This window comes from Schistocerca piceifrons, chromosome X (assembly GCF_021461385.2).
Source record: "Schistocerca piceifrons isolate TAMUIC-IGC-003096 chromosome X, iqSchPice1.1, whole genome shotgun sequence".
In the NCBI taxonomy this organism is placed as follows: Eukaryota; Metazoa; Arthropoda; class Insecta; order Orthoptera; family Acrididae; genus Schistocerca; species Schistocerca piceifrons.
Genome location: NC_060149.1, coordinates 715,382,826 through 715,403,683, shown reverse-complemented (window position 1 = coordinate 715,403,683; position 20,858 = coordinate 715,382,826). Strand labels below are relative to the sequence as shown.

The 20,858-nt window shown below is 42.4% G+C and overlaps 1 protein-coding gene across 1 annotated transcript in view; it reads left to right on the top strand.

Moving 5' to 3' along the window:
• LOC124722666 overlaps positions 1-20,858 on the top strand; it is a 509,646-nt gene that overhangs the window by 467,492 nt on the left and 21,296 nt on the right. The window contains exon 22 of the mRNA XM_047247811.1: positions 14,803-18,329. Coding sequence (XP_047103767.1) covers positions 14,803-18,323 — 3,521 coding nt within the window. The 3' untranslated portion in view covers positions 18,324-18,329. The remainder of the gene's footprint in view (positions 1-14,802; positions 18,330-20,858) is intronic.

The following is a 20,858-nucleotide window of genomic DNA, read 5'->3' as shown; positions in this document are numbered from 1 at the left end:
CTTCTTTTGAAGTTTTTATAATTTAACTGAATTTTACTTCAATGGGTGAATGTAGTTTCAGTGTAGTACATGTGCAGAATAGCACCACATGATGATCTGCAGTTCACGAACTTTAGTTTGTGTGTTCTTGAGAAGGTCCAGAATTAGTTTTCAAGTTCTCAGTGATTTTGTAAGAAAGTCTGCTTATTAGTATAATATTGGAAAGTATACTGAATTCTGATTACTCATTTTATGACAGTTGGTTCTCCCCCTTAGCTCAAGACAGTTGTAAGGGAATAGTTCCAATGGGTTTCATTTTAGTCCCATGCCATTCTTTTGTATTCGCAATTTAGATTTAAAGTTTACTAACTTTCATATCTGCATATTGTATTTTTTATAATTACTTTTAATGAAGTTGGTCTTCTTACTGTAGATAACATATAAACTACATGTTGAAGATTGTGTCATGTCTTATTACGCATCATTATTATCTGCCATTATAATAGTTCACTGCCTAATTTGTTGTTGTTCCTTTGAAGTTGTATTCTGAATGAGTATTTGTATGAATCAGCTTGATGACACAGCTAAAATACCAGCGACCTGCCTTTGACACTTTGTGTGTAAAATGTGTGCTAATGTTGGCGGACTTTGGGTACAAAAGGATGATCAGTTTCTCAATAAAATCAGTGCTTGAATCTCAGTGATATTCAGCTTCTTCTTCTTCTTCATCTTTTTCCTCCTCCTCCTCCTCCTTGTTGAACTGTTTCATTTGCTGAAAGCAGTGGTTTTTGTTGCACAATTTAGGGAATTAACATGAGTTATTCCATGCCTTTTCACACAAATGTGTTCCCTCATAATGTGAATGCTAGTTGGTGGAATGCCTCATCTCCAGTTAATTATATAGTTTTAGCATTTTCTTCCTCAGATGTACTTCCATTTTAAATAACAAACTCATGACAATTACCTTATTTCAGTGGCAAATCAAAAACTTATCATTGTCATTTTCTTGATTTTATTATTTGAACTAGCTGAAAGCAATAATTTAGTATTGAATTGATGAAGCGGCCTAATTATTGAACTGCTGTCGACATCTTTCTTTACCTCGAGGTACATTTGACAGCATAAAAAATGTCCGTGGCTGAAATTTGATTTACCAGTAATGTTATGCAGGAGCCAATCACATTATAAGTGTGCACAGATCTGCCCAGAAATGTAAAGAACGCTCGTAAGTGTAGTAGAAGGATTAAAACCTTTTTGATACATAGATAGCAAAGGATGCACCTTCTAAAAACATGCAGGAAAATTGTGCAGGGACTGATGACCTCGCTGTTTGGCCCCATAAACCCTTTCAATTAATCAATTGATAATTGCACAGTGTCATTCATAACATTGGAGACATAGTAAACGCACTTAATTTCATGGTGTGGAGTCAAGATTGGCAACAAGTATCTAAATGTCTGATAGGCAGCTGCCTGACAACAATATTTGGCTTGTATCTGGCTTAGTGCAATTGTTTTGTGTAACTCTGTTAATCTGTGGAGGGGATCTGTGAGGTGGGTGATAAATCTCTCATTTTCTGTCACCTTCTCAGAGGCAGCTAGGGTGAAATTTCATAGGTCATTATGGATTCTTGGCGTGGGGTCAGGCCAGTTTTCTCACAAGATTTGTTTCTTTTCTGGCCATCCATTTACAGTAAGGTTTAGGTTTGGTGCAGCAGGAGGCCAATTGAAAAGTGAAATCTCATTCTGTTGTGCAAACCACTCCTGCACCATCACTAACTTGTGTGTAGGAGACTGATCTTCCTAGAAACAGATTACTCCCTGAGGATTATTTGTAGCACTGATGGGACAGTAATATTACTCATGATATGGGTATATTAGGTAGCATCAAGTCAACCATCTGTCCTGTGAAGCATTCAAACTCCAAGGGAATACATACAGCCCCAAACTGTCACAGAAACACAACCTATGCAAGATGCTGATATTGATACAGAAATTCACGAACCTTTTGGCTTGGTAGTGCCACAGGTTAAGCAGTTTGTTGTTATTACTGCAGGTCCTGTTGTAGTGCTTTTCTTATAGCATCTCTAGATGAATTGGCTTATGGTGATGAATATAAAGTGTTTCCTATGAAATTTTGCTGCCAGACATTTGGCTGGTGAATGTTGTTGTTGTTGTTGTTGTTGTTGTTGGTGGTGAATGAGTGATTTGATGGTTGTGTGGTGGGAAGGGAAGGCTAGGGTTTAGTAGCCAGCCTGGCCCCTATCATCATCTTCGTCATCATCTCCATCATCATCATCATCTTCTTCTTCTTCTTCTTTTGAAGGCTTCCGAAGTGGCCACATGGAAGTTTCGACTGGGGTAGCCTTTCATCATCACTGCTGGTCGCTTCCGTGTCTTGCATGGCGCATCTGTGTTGTTGATGAAGTTGTTCTCACTCAGTATGAGTGAAAACAGCACAGGAATTGATGATCTTCACTGTCTCCAGTGGGAAGATGTAGAGCAGTGTCTCTAGCTCTTCAGAAAAGAATGGATAGGGTTGACGAGCAAAGAAAGTCTCGGTTGGTCAGGAGAATTGAACGAGTAAGGATTGAAGGAATGGGGATAGGTACCGCCATCAAGGAATGTGGCAGTCATCTTCAGCACTGGTGACATGGACTCCTTGTGTGGGAGAGGGAGGCAGGTGGGTGGTGGCACTGTGATCATGCTCTGGAGAATGATGTCACAACACATGGCTCTGGCAGCACCCACCATGAGGCTGTTGGCCTCTTGTCCTTGGGCACAGTTGGCATTGGGAATGGCCTGCTGCATGGTTGCTGGCCCCTCTCTGTCTGTGTAGTCACTTCTGTAGTTTCCTGCATCTCTGCAGTGGCCAAAGAGGTGATTGTCTGCATGGTGGTATCCACCCCCTATCTTTGGCTCCATAGAGGGAATAATGACAGGGACGTTTCTTCTGTGACAGCTCAAAGCTTGTGTGCGAGGGTCTAGTGCAATTGCTGCAGCTGGTGGCAGGTTTCGTTCGTCTTGCTGCTGGGGTAGCTGTCAGGGCACTCCTATCCACTGCCACGGCTGCTTTGAAGGTGGTGATGGGTTTGTTGGCAGCAGTACACGTCTCGCACATTGTTGCCGACGTCTGTTACGTGGAGGTCAGTGCTGCTGCTCTCTGTGGTGTACTGGCTCACCACCCTGTCATCTCGGTTGTCGTGGCTGACTAGTGTGGCAGTGGGCTGCCCTACTCTTACTGGGTCGAGGGGGGAACCCTCTGTGGTGTATCAGTTGCCTCATCTTCTTCTTTACGTGGTATTAGCCCATGATATAGCTGCAGCCAAAAAAGGTTACAATTTGTATGCTGCAGCAGTTGACTTAGGTCAATTGATGTCACTTGGCTTGCTACAGGCACGCATCTCGTGTGCTTGTGTGCACTTCACATATGCCACTTCGTTGCCACAGTACTTGGTGACATGACCGAGTTGCTGACGTGAAAAGCATTGGTCTTCTTTATCCACATTGGAGGACATCTGCGAGACTGCGACATCGATACGCCGAAACCACTAGACTTGATAGCTGCTCCTGCTCTTCTGGTGCCAGGCGGTGTTCACGAACAGGTAGACAGGTGCTCGTGTCTTGCTGCTGACCTGATGGAGGTCAACAACTCTGAAGAAGACAAGTCGATTTAATCCTTGACTACTTCTTTCTCTTATGAGCCAGTGGAGGCCACGGATGGTGACCTTGATTGTCTCACATCACCTACCTTCGTTCCTGTGGAGGTGTCTTCTACGACAGTGAAGTTGTACAGAAGCTCCTTCACTGTGTTGTGAGCTGCTCGAGTGGTGAAGAACAGTGCCAGCAGGCTGCCATCACCCCTTGAAGTAGTGCACCACTGCAACCTCTTTGTGTGGCAGCTATGATGTTGGCTTTCAGCATGGCCAATGGTTTATCCCCTGTATATTTCAACAGAATGTGTGGGATTGGGATGTTGTCAGCTGCAGGTGTTGATGTCACATCAGTCACTGGCTTCACATTTCTGACGTAGTGGTGTGCCAATGCATGATGACAATTTGATTTCAACTCTGGCAGTTGTTTAGTCGGAAATAAGCACCAATCAGAACTCTTGGTAGTGTGCATGCATGTGTAACTGGTATGGCGAAATGGTGCAAATGCAAGATGACTCGTAGATGTATTGGGGGTGGAGATGGGCACACCTGTATAGTCGTACTGGACCGTGATTTGCTGAAGACAATACCCATTCATCAGAAAATATCATGTTTCGCCAGTCATGATTGACATTGTCCTCAGAAAACACAAGTTCTATACACCTGCTCAGTAGTCTAGACTCTCAAAGCTGATGCTCAACCATATCCACAAACCTGGGAAACACAGTAGTATGTTTCAAATACACTGAGGTTAAAAAAGGATTTGCCATGATTTGTTGACAAATTCAGTATCCTGGACAGGTGGTATTGCATGCCAGTGTCTGGTTCCCCTACCTCATCTTGATACTTCAGTATCTTGATAATATTTTATCCATCGTTGCACAGGATGTCCATGAATGCCATACTGTGCTCTGGCCTTTGACACTGTCAAATTCCCTTCCTTCACAAGAGGAATGAGGTGGGACAAATAGCCTGTTGATAATGAGGCATGGCGCATGAATAATGTGACCGAACTGAAAGCGATGGGGTGCAGATATTTGACCTTGCCCTTGTACTGTGATTGGCTATTATAGAGTGAATGGTGCACCTGCAGACTTAACTCTCCATGACAAACTGTCAGTCTATTAATGTTTAGTAGCAATAAAACAGTGCAAATAATTCTCACATATTTTGTCAAAATAGGTAGTAAACTCAATTTTTTTACTCCAGGGAGCTCATTCTCCACCAGAAGTGACTCTCATTGATTTATATTAGAAATTCTGTCTTGTCTTCTGTGGCAAATTAGCAGCACATCATCAGCATGTGTTTCATATAATAAAATGGAAAGCTTCATAGACAATGAATTGTTGAACTAGATGATGTGTATCTTATGGCAAAAAAGAAAGAAATACACATCGATTTTAGCATGAGGACAAAGCTGTTTATTTAGCTACAATATTCATTTACAAACTTCTATCTATTCAGTTATCATATACTACATCTATAGATAATACCAGCATATTGTGGTTGCAGAGCAGATTTTGTGACTTCTTTGAACAGATGTGGAATCCTGACAAGATTAGTTTCCTGTAATTTTTGATGTAATATTTCCTTGTCTGCATGTTCCCATGGCAAACAGAAAATTATTGCATGTCACATTTATTTCATGTCAGTGTTGTATTGGTCTTTAACTGTGGTTGTGGCTTCTGCCAGCCAATTTTTGTGCTGTCAAGTGTACAGTTGTTATTTTCATCTTTGAGAGTAGGTGACATACACTTCTTGTAAATCAGTGACAGTTTGAAATTCTACATAAAGGATAATTTCCAATGTGCATTTATGTGACTTAATGTGCTCTGCTAAACACACAGACAATAGATAAAATATGAAGTGAGACAATGGCCACAAGATTGGATTCTATCTTAAAAATCCTTACCTAAAGATGTTGATTATGTTTTTTCTGCTGTTTATGTAAATTGTTGTTTATTGAGAGAACCTTCAATAAATAATTTAGCAGTAAGTTAGACCATTCACCAAATAATGGAAGCATTGAGTTGACAACAGGTACACACAAAAGAGAGAGAAAACTTGCTAACCCTAAAGTGTGCTGGTTGGACATACATGCCAATATTTCATTTCAGCAGATGGACTAGGGTAGGGTTGGGGTTGTGTCAGTTGGGGTGAGTAGAGGTGGGGGAGAGGGGGGAGGAGGGGATGGGGGGAGGTACCAAGTGGCTGGGAATGAGGCAGCAGGTTTGCTGGTTAGGAATGCTAAAGGAATAGTGGAAAGTGCACAGGCTAGACATGTAATGTACAAGTACTTGAGCCTGTGATTTGTGCTACATGATGAAGGTGAGGTGGGGCATGGAAAGGGAGTGGGTGACAGGACAAAAGAAGGGGAAGCTGTGGTACACGGTGAAGGTGAGGTGGGACATGGAAAGGGAGTGGGTGACAGGACAAAAGAAGGGGAAGCTGTGGTACACGGTGAAGGTGAGGTGGGACATGGAAAGGGAGTGGGTGACAGGACAAAAGAAGGGGAAGCTGTGGTACATGATGAAGGTGAGGTGGGACATGGAAAGGGTGTGGGTGACAGGACAAAAGAAGGGGAAGCTGTTGGGTGAGAGTGTGGGTGCAGTTGGTTTATCAGAGATTGAGGCCAGGAGGGATGCAGAAGCAAGGGTGTGTTGCAAGGATAACTCTTATCTGTGTAGTTAAGGAAAGCTGGTGCTGGAGGGAAGGATCCTGATGGCCAGGGTTATGAAGCAGCCATTGAACTTAAACATGTGGTGCTCAGCTTCATGTTGTGCCACAGGGTGGCCACGTTTGTTCTTGGCCACAGTCTGGAGGTGGAATTCACTGTGGTGGACAGCAGGTTGGTTGCCATACCGAGATAAAAATCTGTGCAGTGATTGCAACAGAGTTGGTATATGACATGGCTTCTTTCACAAGTTGGCCTGCCTCTGATGTGATAGGATATGCCTGCAGCACGACTGGAGTATGAAGTGCTGCATGGGTGGATTGGGCATGTATTGCACTTGGGTCTTTCAAAGGGATATGGCCCTCCCTGGTGGCAGAGGGTTGGGTTGGGAGTGACAGGAATGGGCCATGGTTTGGGGATAGGCTGGGTGGGTGACAGAATGCCACTTGAGGAGGGCTGTGAAGGATCTTAGGTAGTATGTCCATCATTTCCAGCAATGATGATAGATAATCAAAGCCCTGGCAAAGGATCTGGTTCAGTTGTTCCAGTCCAGGGTGATATTGGGTTATGGGGGAGAGTTTTCCTAGGAAGTGGTGGGAAGATTAGGGGTGTGTGATGTTTTGGAATGGGAAATCTACTTGAAAACTAGGCTAAGGGGTAGTGACTATCCATGAAGGTCTTCATGGTATCTCAGTATACTATGCAAGGGAATTCTTGTCACTGCAAATATGCCAGCCACGTATGGCCAGACTGTATAGGAGAGCTTTTGTGGTGTGGAAGGGATAATAGCTGTCGAAATGCGGATACTCTTGTTGGTTAGTGGGCTTAATATGGACAGAGCTGTGGATGCAGCCATCAGAGAACTGAAGGTCAGTGTCCAGGGAAGTGGCACGTTGGTGTGACCAGGTGAAATGAGTGAAACAGGTGTTGAGGTTGCGGAGGAATGAGGATAAGGTCCAGTCCCTGAGTCCGTATCATGAAGATACCATCATTGAATGTGAACCAGACGAGGGGTTTGGGGTTTTGGGAGGTGAGGAACGTTCCATTTAATGGCACATAAAAAGTTTGGCATATGAGGGTGCTATTGGCATAGGAGGGTACTATGCATTTGTCCATGGCTGTGCCCCAGATTTGTTTCTATACCTTCCCCTCAAAGGGAAAGTACTTATGCATAAGGGTATTGTTAGTGAAGTGTATGATGAATTAGGTAGCTTCTCACATCAAAGATAGTAACCATTTCTACATGTACATCTACATCCATACTACACATGCCACCTTATGGTGGGTGGTGGAGGTTACCTTGTATCACTGCTAGTCATTTCCTTTCCTGCTCCACTGGCAAGTAGAGTGAGGGAAAAATGACTGTTTTTTACACCTCCTTACGAGCCCTAATTTCTCTTATCTTGTTTTTGTGGTTCTTATGTGAAATGTATGTTGGTGGCTGTAGAATCACTCTGCAGCAGGCTTCAAAAGCTGGTTCCGTAAATTTTCTCAACAGTGTTTCACAAAAAGAACATCATCTTCCCTCCAGGGATTCTCATTTGAGTTCGCAAAGCTTCTCCATAATACTCGTGTGTTGATGAAACCTACTGGTAAAGAATTTAGCGGTTCTCCTCTGAATTTCTTTGATGTCTTCTTTTAATCCAACCTGGTGGGGATTCTAAACACTAGTGTTCTATACACGGTCACCTTTATAGATAAGCTACACTTTCCTAAAATTCTCCCAGTATACTGAAGTCAACTGTTCGCTTTCCCTGCTACTGCTCTCGCATGCAACCTCGTGCCTAGACATTTAATCGACATGACTGTATCAAGCAACACACTACCAATGCTATGTTCAAATGTTATGAGAGTGTTTATCCTTGTCATATGTATTAACTTATATTTTTCTACATTTAGAGCAAGTTGCCATTCATCATATCAACTAGAAATTTTGTCAAGTCATCATGTATCCTCTGACAGTCATTCAGCAGTGACACCATTCTGTGCACCACAGTGTCATCATCAAACAGCAGCAGACTGGTGTTCACAGTGTTCATGAGATCATTTATGTATATAGAGAATACGTTCAGCCATATCTTACTTCCCTAGGACACTTCTGATGATACCTTTGTCTCTGATGATTACTTGCCATTTAGGAACACGCACTGTGTTCTATTACATAAGAAATCTTTCAGGCCACACATATCTGGAAATCGAATCTGTATGCTTGGACCTTTGTTAACAAAGTGCAATGGGGCATTGTATCGAATGCTTTCCGGAAATCTAGGAACATGGAATCTGCCTGTTGCCCTCCATCCATGGTTCATAAGATATCATGTGAGAAAAAGGCAAGCTGAGTTTCACGCGAGTGATGCTTTTTAAATCTGTGATGATGTGCAGACAGATCTTATCCCTCTCAAGGAAAGTTATTAAATTCTAATTGAGAATATATTCAAGAATTCTGTGGCAAACCAGTGTATGGATATTGGTCCATAATTTTGTGGGTTTGTTCTTTTACCCTTCTCATATACAAGAGTCACCTGCACTTTTTTCCATTTGCTTGCCCTATTATGACAGATGAGAGATTCTTGATAAATGCAAGCTAAGTAAGGGGCTAATGCCGCAGAGTAGTCTCTGTGAAACTGAACCTGATTATTCTTTTTTTTTCCAACTCTTTCAGTTGCTTATCAATGCACAGTATGCCTGTTGGTACATCCTCCATACAGGAGTCAACACGCAGTACTTCTACAGCATTTTCCACATTATGTTATTAAACCACAGTGGATTTTTTATGTCTTTATTCCACATACTCGGGCACTTATTAGAGGTCTATTTATAATCAGTTTAAACTTTTCTCATAATTTCTCTAGGTCCATCATATTGGAAGTGAGTGATGTCCATTCATTGTCCAAGTGGGATCCTATGAAGATTTTCAAGCAAAAATACACTACTAACCTTCTTGATAGATTTATTAACTTTAGTAACCATCATCATCATGATGTTGTGATTGCTAATCCCTGTCTTTATACTTACGCTGTTGATAAAGACAGCCTATTTGTAGTTACAAGGTTATATTTCCATTTCGTATAAGCTGTTGAACTAACTGCTCAAGACAGTTTTTGGAAAATGTGTTCGAAACTGTTGGTTTGGTGCATAGGTTTGTAGCATTTTGCCATAAGTTTAATAGGCACAACAGATACACATAATGGAAATAATATATTCTTCTTCACTATTTACAACAGTTGGCCAATGCAGGGGTAATTTTTCAGTTCTGTGACTGTAGAAATCATCTGGTTTTGAGGCAAAGAATTTGTTGAACCATGTTTGGAATGCATTTTCATCCAAAAAGGAAGTTCCTTGAAGGTTATTTGACAGAAAAGGTGAAACACTGAGGGTGCAACATTAGGTGAATAAGAAGGGTGAGGAATGACTTCCTAACCTGATTCCTGTATTCCTGGCAGAATGCTGGTAGGCATTATTATGGAGCAGCATCACTTCATTCATTCTTCCTGGTTGTTGTTCTCAAACTGCATCTGCAAGACATCTCAGTTGTTGACAACAAATGTCAGCAATGATGGTTACACATCAGGGAAGCAATTCGTAGTACACCACACTGTCATTGTTCCACCAGATACATAAGATTATCTTTTGTGGACGCACACAGGTCTCTGTACAGGAAGTTGCTGGTCTCTTTGAGCTCAAACCATTCCTTTCTTTTCCGTATGTTAGCATAAAGACACCAGTTCTCGTCACCAGTAATGATACAGTATAGGGATGGTCAGTGTAGTTCATGAGCCAATCTATGATGAGCAAGCAGAGGTAGGTGTACATATGGGACCTGCTGATTTTTGTGATTTTGGCTTAGAGCATGTGGTATCCATACCCCCGATTTTTGCTCCTTCCCCATTGCATGCAAATGTTACGTGATGGTGGAATGATCACAGTTCACCAAATTTGCCAGTTCTAGGGCGGAGTGACATGGATCATTGCAGATTAATGCATTTAAATGATCTTCATCAAACCCCGAAGGTCTTCTTGAATGTGAAGAGCCATTAATGTCAGAATGATCTTCCATAAAACAAAGAACACAATTTTCTTGTCATGCTGTGTCCAGTGGCATTATTCCCATGCATGGTGCAAATGTTTCTGACTGCCTCCGCTGTTATCATTCCTCTGTTGAATTCAAACAGAAGAATTTGTCGGAAATGTGCCAATTTCTCCACATGCCACACCATTCTAGCATCCACAGCTCTACTCACTATCTCCAAATGACAAAACAACAAAATTTAAACTCAAATGGCAATAGTTAACTACAAATAAAAAATGACAGTTGATAAGTAAATCTGTGGCAACCAGAAGACCAACATGCAAAGCAAAAATGATAAGAACTTATACACCAACCTATACATCACAAGCCTAGCTGTCCATGCCATGTGCAATCAATCCATAGACATACCAGTCTATACAGGGTAGGTTCAAGTTGCCTCCAACAAATGTTGCATTCTCTATGTATTTATACCCTGCTGAGTGTAGACTTTTGTAAAACAGTCACAGTGGAATTAATTTGAGTTCACATTCAGGCTAAGTTTTGACCTTGATAGACACAATATTTCCTTCTATGGTACCTAATGTGTCTTTTCAATAAAGTTACATGCCTCACTAAATATTTCAGAACTTTCTACTTGGGGTTTCAGCCAGCTCTCGGTTCTGAGAATAATTGGAGCACGACAACTTTCTTGGAGGGCAATAAATTCAGGTACTTTGTTATGAATACTTCTGCAGTTTACTGTTAAAATTTTGACAGTCAAAGTGTCTTTACTTTGTAAGTGGTCCGATTTTGCTCTCTGTGTATTGACTGGTGAGCATTTGTTAGAGGACTACTGCTTAGCTAAAAGAAAAGAAAAGAAAAGAAAAGAAAAGAAAAGAAAAGAAAAAAGCCCATGTGCGTTCCACGTGTACTCTGCTAACCATGAAGCTGCTTCATTTGTGTAATGCACCTCTGACCTATCAAAGGGAGTCCTACAGTTCTTCACCTCATAATGCAGGTCTTGAAATCTGCAGCGGAGACTCAGAATTGACGGAGCCTCTGGTTGAGACTCTCCAATCAACTCCAAACCAAAGGACCCAAATCAGGCTCTGGGAATGATGCTGCAAATTGTGATTTCTCCTTCCACACTCTGAGCAAGGCTAGCAATCTTCACCACTTCCATCAGCCACCCATATGAACCGAAGGTGACTTCAGGACACAAGCAACATACATCATTGGTGCCAACACGAGCAACCACTTGCACAAGACTTAACCCGACACCCTTGATAGCCACAGGCATGACCTCCACATCTCAGATTATTCACCCCCTCCCTCCCCTGGCAGATATACTGAGTGAGTGCACAGTGGGTTTCTTTCCAGCCCTGGACTCTATTCCACTAACATTGGAGCTCTCGATAAGTAGTACACCCCACCACCCCAAACAATTGACGCCAGTGTATCTGCTCAGATGCTGCTGATGCAGCTGCCACCTAACCACTCACAGGGTGAATGGGCAAGGCCAGCCTCCTCATTAACATGCTGTCATCCCCACTCCTTTTCCACCTGGATCCTACTCTTCACTGCTAATGCCATCTCCCTATACACCAACATCCGTCATGCCCATGGCCTTGTCACTATTGAGCACTATCTCTCCTTGTGCATCCTTACATCCTACTGTTACCCCTTTATGGGGAATGTGTATAAACAAATCTGTGGCACAGTCATGGGCACCCACGTGCTACTCTTGTATGCCAACCTTTTTATGGATCATCTCAAGGAAACCTTTATAGCCTCCCAAACACTTTCTGTTTCATTGATGATAACTCTATGATCTGGACTCATGGCCAAGATTCCTTATCTTCATTCCTCCACAACCTCAACACCATCTCTTCCTTCTGCTTCATCTGGTTCTCTTTGACTCAATATGCCACTTTCATGGACGCTGACCTCCACCAATCTGATTATTACATCCACCAACAGTGCCTTCATTTTGACAGCTGTCAGTGATGAGAATTCCCTCCCCAGTATGCTGAAGGTCTCAGTAGGGCTTTCACAGGCAGACACTACCTCCTAAACCTAGTTTGCAAATAGATTTGCTATTCCATAATGTCACACACCCTTAATCTTCTCACCACATCCAAGAACCAGCTACAAAGGAGCAACCCCCACCCCACCCCCATCCCTCATAACATAATATATCATAATATCATCCTGGACTGGAACAACTGAAGCAGATACTTTGTCAGGGCTTTACCTGTTGTCATGCCCAGAAACGAGAGATATGCTACCTAAGATCCTTCACACCTTTCCTAAAGTGGCATTCTGTCACCCACCCAGCCTACCCAAATGCTGGTTCATTCCTATGTCACTTCCAGCGTCAACACTTGCAGTTGGAGTCATGTCTCCTTAAAAAGACCCAGATGTGATATCTACCAAATCCACCCACCCAGCCTATCCTATCCTAGACTGTCCTATCAGAGGCAGGGCAGTCTGTGAAGGAAGCCATGTCATATACAAACACTGCTGCAGTCACCACACAGATTTGTATCTTAGGAGCATAACAATCCAGCTGTCCCCTGGATTAAATGGCCACCGCCAAACTAAGGCCAAGAGCAAAGGTGACAGCCCAGTGGCACAACATGCACCTAGCACAACATGTTTGAGTTCAGTGGCTGCTTAACAACCCTGGCCGTCTGGATCCTTCCCTCCAGCACCAGCTTTCCTGAACTACACAGGTGGGAGTTAACCTCGCAACACACTTCCACTCCTGCAACACTCCAGGCCCCAATCTCTACTAACCCACTGCACGCACACCCTCACACAACCTTCTTTCGTCCTATCACCCTCCTTCCTTTCCATGCCCCCACCTCACCTTCATCGTGTATCGCACATCATAGGTTCCATACCTGTAAATTACATGGCTAGCCCGTGCACTTGCCTCCCTCTCCCTCTCCTGCCTCTCCCTCTCCTGCCTCTCCCTCTCCTCCCTCTCCCTCTCCTCCCTCTCCCTCTCCCTCTCCTCCCTCTCCCTCTCCCTCTCCTCCCTACCCTTCTTATCTCCCCATGCCACCCCTCTCCCCCTCCCTCTCCTCCCTACCCTTCTTATCTCCCCCTGCCACCCCCCTCCCTCTCCTCCCTACCCTTCTTATCTCCCGCTGCCACCCCTCTCCCCCGCTGCCACCCCTCTCCCCCGCTGCCACCCCTCTCCCCCGCTGCCACCCCTCCCCCCTGGCAACCCCCTAGCCAGAAAACCGGTTGCATCTCCCGAGCCATTAAGTATCCTTCCTCTTCCTGTCTCTCACCTCTCCATCCGTCTGCTCACCACGCCCTACACAACCCCCTCCCAACCTCGAAATGTGAACCTTGGCATTGTGTATGTAGCTGTCACAGTTTATTGCCGCAGTTTTGTGTGTGTGCGTGTGTAAGTTAGTGTGCGCGCACTCGACAAAGAATTTCTTCCAAAAGCTAGCAAGTTCTCTTTCCCTTTGGGTGTGTGAATTGATGACTCAATGGTTCTGCTATTTGGTGAGCGGTCTACTTTACTTCTACATTATTTATGTTCTGCCAGAACTTCCGTTACTATATTTATGGCACCTTCAGTAAGGTTTTGAGCAATTACTCCCTCCATTCTACATTCTCAGTTTGTGTTTCTCTCATTATCTTTGTATTAATGATATGTTCTTACTCGTTTTATGAAATGTTGTATAAAGAGAGAATGAGTGTTATCAAATGCCTTACAGACAGTGGAAAAGTATACCCAATTTCTGTATAATCTCGTAACAACATTTTAGTTTCAATTGCACGTTTAATTCCTGTTGTTCATCATCTGATAATCTAGCTCGTTCATTGGGTGTGAGACAATTATGGGCAAAAATTGACCATCTTTATTCAAACAGTTACTCTAAATCGGACTGCGAGTCTGCTGTTGGTTTTGAGAAATGTACAAATCAACTTAAGATAGCATAGTAATTGTTTTTAGCAAATAAATTTCTTACATGTGTGTATGATGTTATAGTTTAACATTGATTTATTTAGTTTTCCCTGTTATTTTGTTGATTAGTGTATGGTCGTTACTACAGGTTTTCAAGAAATGTTTACAGTAGATAAAAGATGAATCTCCAAAAATACAGAAAACATTCAGCATTACTCTGTGATCTCATAGGAATTTGTTTTTTACCATTTATATACTGAGAATTGTTAATTTAGGGTTGCATGACATGATTTGTAAAATAGTGAGAGTTATCACATATTCCAACTCTCAGACCAGGTTACCAATGCCTAATTTTTATTGTGTTATGTTCTTTCCTTTTAGTTGTGAAATTAAAACATATTATCAGAAATTTTCATTTCCTTGCTGTTACCAGTAACTCAGTGCAAGTAAATAGTTTAATGAAATTATTTTAGTTCATGTAGAAAGAAGATGGGAGATATGTAACAATGATCTGCGTGAATGCTTATAGATCTTGAAGTACTAGTATGATGTTGCAGAGGCCAACCTGGCTGCCCAAGCAAACCGTAATGCACAAAAGGTGAGCAACGTGCTGCCCTTGAAGAACAACTCGGCCATCACAATCATCCCAAAGGGTGTCAGTCCAACTGGTGGGGTTACTGGCATTTCTGGGGTGCGAACCTCAGCTGGTAGAAGCAAAGGCTCCTGGGGAGGGGGTGGAACGGCAGGACGGGCGCGCCCAAGAACTCAGCCTGTGGCAACAGGTGAAGCGAGGCCATATTTCCAGCAGAAAGCAACACCTTCTGCACCAACTGCAACAGCTAAACCATTCTTCCGTGATGGATCTGGAAACCGTTCCCAACATAACAGTGGATCTACCTGCACTCCTGCTGTGGTAACACCGGTGCTTCGTGAAAGTGGAGAAGAACCTGCCGAAGGGAGTAGCAGTACATCCAACAGCCCGTCACCAGCACTAGAATTACGTGGAATGTCTGGTCCTGATAATCAGGATGGCATATGCCGGGAACGTGATTTGTCATTTGGCAATACTGGTAAAGGAAGAGTTAGTAATACCAATGAAAATGCATCTGAAAGGAATAGTTCTATATCAGAGGGAGATTTGTGGAGATCAAGTCATGATCAGCACAGTGACAGAAGAAACTTACCAAACAATTCCAGTTCAGATGATGTTAGGAAAACGGCACCACAAGATGTTAGCACAAATGGTGCTGGCTTCCTTTCATTTGCCACAGATAACAATAAACCCAATAGTAATCAGATTGGAGAGCAATCAGTACGGAAGCAAAAAGATGATGGCCACTGTAATGCTGTTAGTACAAAAGCACAGAGAGAAGAGCATGGTACACACACTGGCACTTTAGAGCACAATGATGAAAGATTCCGTGCTTCCTTTCCAGCCAACTCTACCCCTCAAATCAGCAGGCAAAGGGAGGATTATAATATGCAAAGACAGTCGCAAGACCGGGAATTTAGTGAAGCTCTTGGAATTCAGAAAGGTATGACAGTTAGAACAGCAAGAGGTGATGATCAGTTTGAATCAACATTGAATTCAAATGAGATTTTGGAATTAGGAAGGCAGAGAGAAGACCTTGATATTCAGAAAACCAGCCAAAGCTCAGAGTGCTTTAGTGAAACTGCAGAACTTCATAGAGCATTTACGGAAAGAGGAAAAAAAGATGATAGATTGCAAAATGCAATAAGTGCTTGCGATGCTCTGCAAATAGGTAGAAGAAAAGAAGATCAGTATGTGAATAAAAGAAATCAGGATGGTGGATGTTTCAGTGACTCTATTGAACTTACGAAGTCCTTTGCAGAGAGCATGAGAAAAGAAAGTGAAGTTTTTTCAGGCACAATAAACACCAGTGCTAGTTCACAAGTGGGAATGAGTTCTTTTAAAAACTATGAAAGTACATTTACTGCAGCACAAAGACCCATTGAGACAAAGGAAAGAGATACAACTTTAGATAGCAGTATACAATCTGTCATGTCTGAAACACTTGCAAAAAGCTTCCGTACAGAGCAAATGAGATCATCTCTAGGCTTTCAGCCACAGTTAGAGGAACAATCTGGTATGTGTTCTGGACAGGAAAGAAGTAGAAGCTCTTCATGCCATTCAGGAGAATCTTCTCATAAAAATCACATGCAAAATAGTCTTATTGAAAACTTTAACGAAATTGGATCTCAGAGTTCCCATTCTACAACTTACCAGAGTGAGTGCAAATCCAAAGAAAGTGAATGTGATGACAGAGAACTGAAGAAAGATAGAGTAGAATATGTATGTGGGAAGCAACCACAGAGTAAGCAGTTTGCAACAAACTTCCCAAGTAGTACACAAATTCTGGGGGATAACAGCCCACCTAATAAAAAAATTAGAGTGTCAAAATCTGTCCAGAGGAATATCTCTGAATGCACAGGCAGTTACGAACCTGAAATTCAAATGCAGATGAGACCTTATGGAAACAACCAACAACATATGGGAACAACTACAAATTTCTCTTCCAGTTTGCTGACTGATAGACAGACAGGCTCCATAAGTATTTCAAAACAGAGATACCAAAACAGTGAACATTTAAGACCTGAGTACAGTGCAGCTGACTCAACAAAACCTGACAGTACTGACAGTATCAAGTCTAGTTATCAGCAACACCAACCTGACTCATCAAAGTCCAATTTTCATAATACGGATTCAGCTAAAGCAAATTACTCAGTGCCTAGTCAACTAAAATCCATGTATCATGGCACAGAACACTCTAAATCAAATTATCAAAGCCATGAGATGAAGAAACCTGTATTCAAGCAGTTGGCATCACCTAAAATGTCTTATTCACATGGGGATGCATCAAAATCCAACTTTCAGCAAGACATTAACAAGCAAAATTTCCAGTCATCAGAGCAAACTAGACAGAATTATAGTTCTTCAGAAACAAAATCTACATATCAAACATTAGATGCCTCAAAATCCTCACAGGATGTCCAAACATATAATAGTGCACCTTATGGGCAGTATCTCGGAAGTCAGTCATACTATGGAGGTCAGCAACAAGCATCATCAGTGAACGTCAACCAATTTGGGGGTTCATTTGGTGATGACAACAGATTTGATCGAACTATTCAAAATGCTCAACAGAGCGTGAAGGATAACACTTTACGAGACAGGCCGTCACCTGCTGGACAAATGCAGCACATGTCTGGACGTGCAAGTCATACCCAGCAAACACCAGTATCAACAATTCGTAAAGATCAAGAGATTAGAGATTCAAAACGTGACATGAAGCAGTCACCATCGTCTACGGTAGATGACGCTCGCAGTCCGGGTGCTGCTAGCGGCACACGAAGCGGCAACAACAGTGCTCGTTCGACACCTGCTCCAGAAATGACACCGTCTTATGCTAATGCTGGTACAACAACAACACCAATGCCTCCTGCACAAGGTTCTGTAGTATCGGCAGCAACTCAAAATTTTCAACCGTACAGCGGTCACCAAAATCCGTATGAAGCATATCCGGGGACAGCAAATTGTCGTTATAGTGGTCCAGCAACTACTCCTGATCCATTTGGCTATGCAACTACAGGATTAAGGCCTAGTGGGCCTTCGTCAACTTACGGAGGACCGGGAACGACATATACTGGGTATCCTGCCACTCGCTATGGTGCCACAGATTACACCAGTGCATCTGCGTACAGTGCATTTCACCGACCAGAGCCTCAGCGCTTTCCTACTGACATGGGTCCAACATTCCCAGCACCACCACCTCCACAACCACCACAGCCATCCACATTTGCTCTTGGCACTCATCAGCGTGCTACAGGATCTGACACTGCAAGTACTGCCAGTGGGTTCTACACGCAGAATGTTTATGGACCAACCACGTATGGCCCACGGCCGAGCTATCCTGGCCCGGATCCTGCATACTATGGAGGACCTGCCACACCTGGTTTTGGTCCCTTTCTCAACCACCATCTCCACCAGCATCCATATGCTACGATGCAGCCTCCTCCTACTGGCACACAAGGCCCAGGAACGGGCTCAACACACTGAAATTCGGTGAGCTTGTTCTCAGGCATGCATGTCACTACCACAGATGCTAACTAAAATCTTTGTAATTGAATGGAACTGCTTCCTGAATTCTGGAAATTTGTTGTTGCTTTTTATCACGTGAGGAGGAAATTATTGCTTTATCTGATCATTGGGAACTCCTATAGATACTATCTATTTAGAGTTGCAGATGCATGACAGATATTTATTTATTGAATAATGCTTTATAAGCTGACCAGCATGCCTTCTTTTTAGTATGTGCAGTATGCCATCGTAAAGAGCATGTTGTGCTTCACATGATAATACCCAGTGCATGTGTTCTCTAACTGGTGTGTTAATCTATCGTTTTCAGCATGCTTATGTAGTTCAGTAGATTTGCACCTGTTTTTAACAAATTAAACTATTGTTTTAAATGGAAGGAGCCATTGATTTAACTGTATGTACTCAGTTATGTAATTTTGTATCGATAAGATGAGTTCATAGGTCAAAAAATAATAATGTAACATCATCTTGATAATGTTTTTAAGCTGTATAGTTTCCATCGTATATGTTACATGGAATGGCATTTCAATATTGTTTTTTATTAACAAAACAGGTAATTTAGCGTGAGATTGTCTCACAAAAATTTGTTAACCGAAGTCTTTTGGATGTGTCTAACTTTTGACAAAGGTAGATAAACTGAAATTTACTTTTAAAACAAATTATAAACAAACTTGTTTTTATATTTTAAAACAACACTGAGTGTTCAAGCGTCATATGTAATATGATGTTTTGTTATGGGGAAGATGTTTAAAGAAGTTAAATAAGTAGAGCAAAGTGCCCATTTTAAGGAATACACGTCATGGAGTGATAAGTATAAAAAACTGAATACAATTTTGATCAGAGCATTTCAGATATTAAACACTGCAGATGACATAAGTGCTGTTGGTATCACGAATACAGTATTTATGTATCTTTCTGTGTGTTTACTAATACAGTCCTACTCAAGTCTGGATTTATTGTTAAGTAGGTAGGGGAGTAGGAGGGCTACGCCAAGTTCCGGGGGATCGAGCAATATGGGCTCCGACAGAGATAGCAAGTAGCACGCCTCAGAATAGGCAACTCTCACAATCAAAATACGTGCCCAAGGTACAGGGTACAAGATCATGGTTGGGTGCAGAACATTGGAAACTAATGTCGGCCGTGCAATGATCATAAATACAGACGTTTCTTGTCTTCCCAAACCTTAAGTCGGAAGATTGTATATAAAAGAGTTAAACAGTACGTATGTACATAAAACTAGAAAAATGTAATCAACCAAGCAGCAAGCCCAGAGTACTCCAGCTGATGGCTGTAAGCTACCAGGTAAACCTGCTGCAGGTAAGATTATTAAATGTGCAGAATTATTTTACCTTTTAAATATAAACAGACATAGATGAAGGACGACAACAAGATAATCATTGAAGCAACAAATAGCAGGTGTTACTAACAACAGTAGTACTCAGTCGCCAGACCTGCTGCGACCCAGCATATACATACATTATACGTATATAGTGGCTGTAAAACTTTTCGTAATAACAGTATTTTCAACTCTGTGCTGATTGAACACTCAACGGCGCTCTGTCAAAAGGCTCTTCTTGTGGCTTGCCATTAAACAAAATGTGATTCAGTGGTGCACGTTAATAACAATAGGAAATATCAGCGGCGATCTGTCGAAAGGTAGTAATCTTGCCAAGTTATTAATAGTCACAGAGCAACAACATATTTGGTTATAACAGTAATTTCATCTGTACGCTCATTGAACACTCAATGGCGTGTTGTTGAAAGGCTCTTCTTGTTGCTTGCCTTAAACAAATTGTCATTCAACAGTGTACGTTAACAACAACAAGCATGACTGCCAACTCTCCAAATTTAAGCGGGAGACTCCAGATTTTTCCTTCTTCCTCCTGATCTCCTGACCGTGATGACCGATCTGCTGATTTTCAGAGCAGTTTCAATACTTTCCTTACTATTTGAAAATCCTGCGCCTTCGATATATTGGCGGATGACAAGGTGTGGCAGCTACTTGTCTATGTCAACTTGGAATATTCGTGCGGTGGCTGTCGGTAGCGACAGTAGGCGGTGCTTGCGCTTCGCATCTATAAGTAAGGAACTTATTGTTGGCAGTGTTTGGAGACGAATGAATATTTTTCAACTAGTGCCAATTTCCTCCGCTTCTGGTAGCACCAGCGCAATCGTAAAGTTATCGTGGACAAGGAGTAGTCAATAGTCGTTCCAAGTGAAGTGATTAGTGTTGTTGTGTCTACAAGGCAGTGTTGCCAAGTTGGGGGATTTCCCCCTAAATAGGGGGAATTAAGCTGCCTAGGGGGAAGTTAGAGGGATAGATGTTTCATGGGGAAAAATATTTAGGGTTACTACCCTCCCCTCCCCGCCCCTCCGCTCGACAATTTCATTCTTGACTCCCTTGTAAACCCCCACCTCCCTCCCCCCTCAGGTTGTTGGCTGCGTATCTTGGAGGTATTGATTATTTTTCGTGCAGAATGGTGAAGAAATACAATG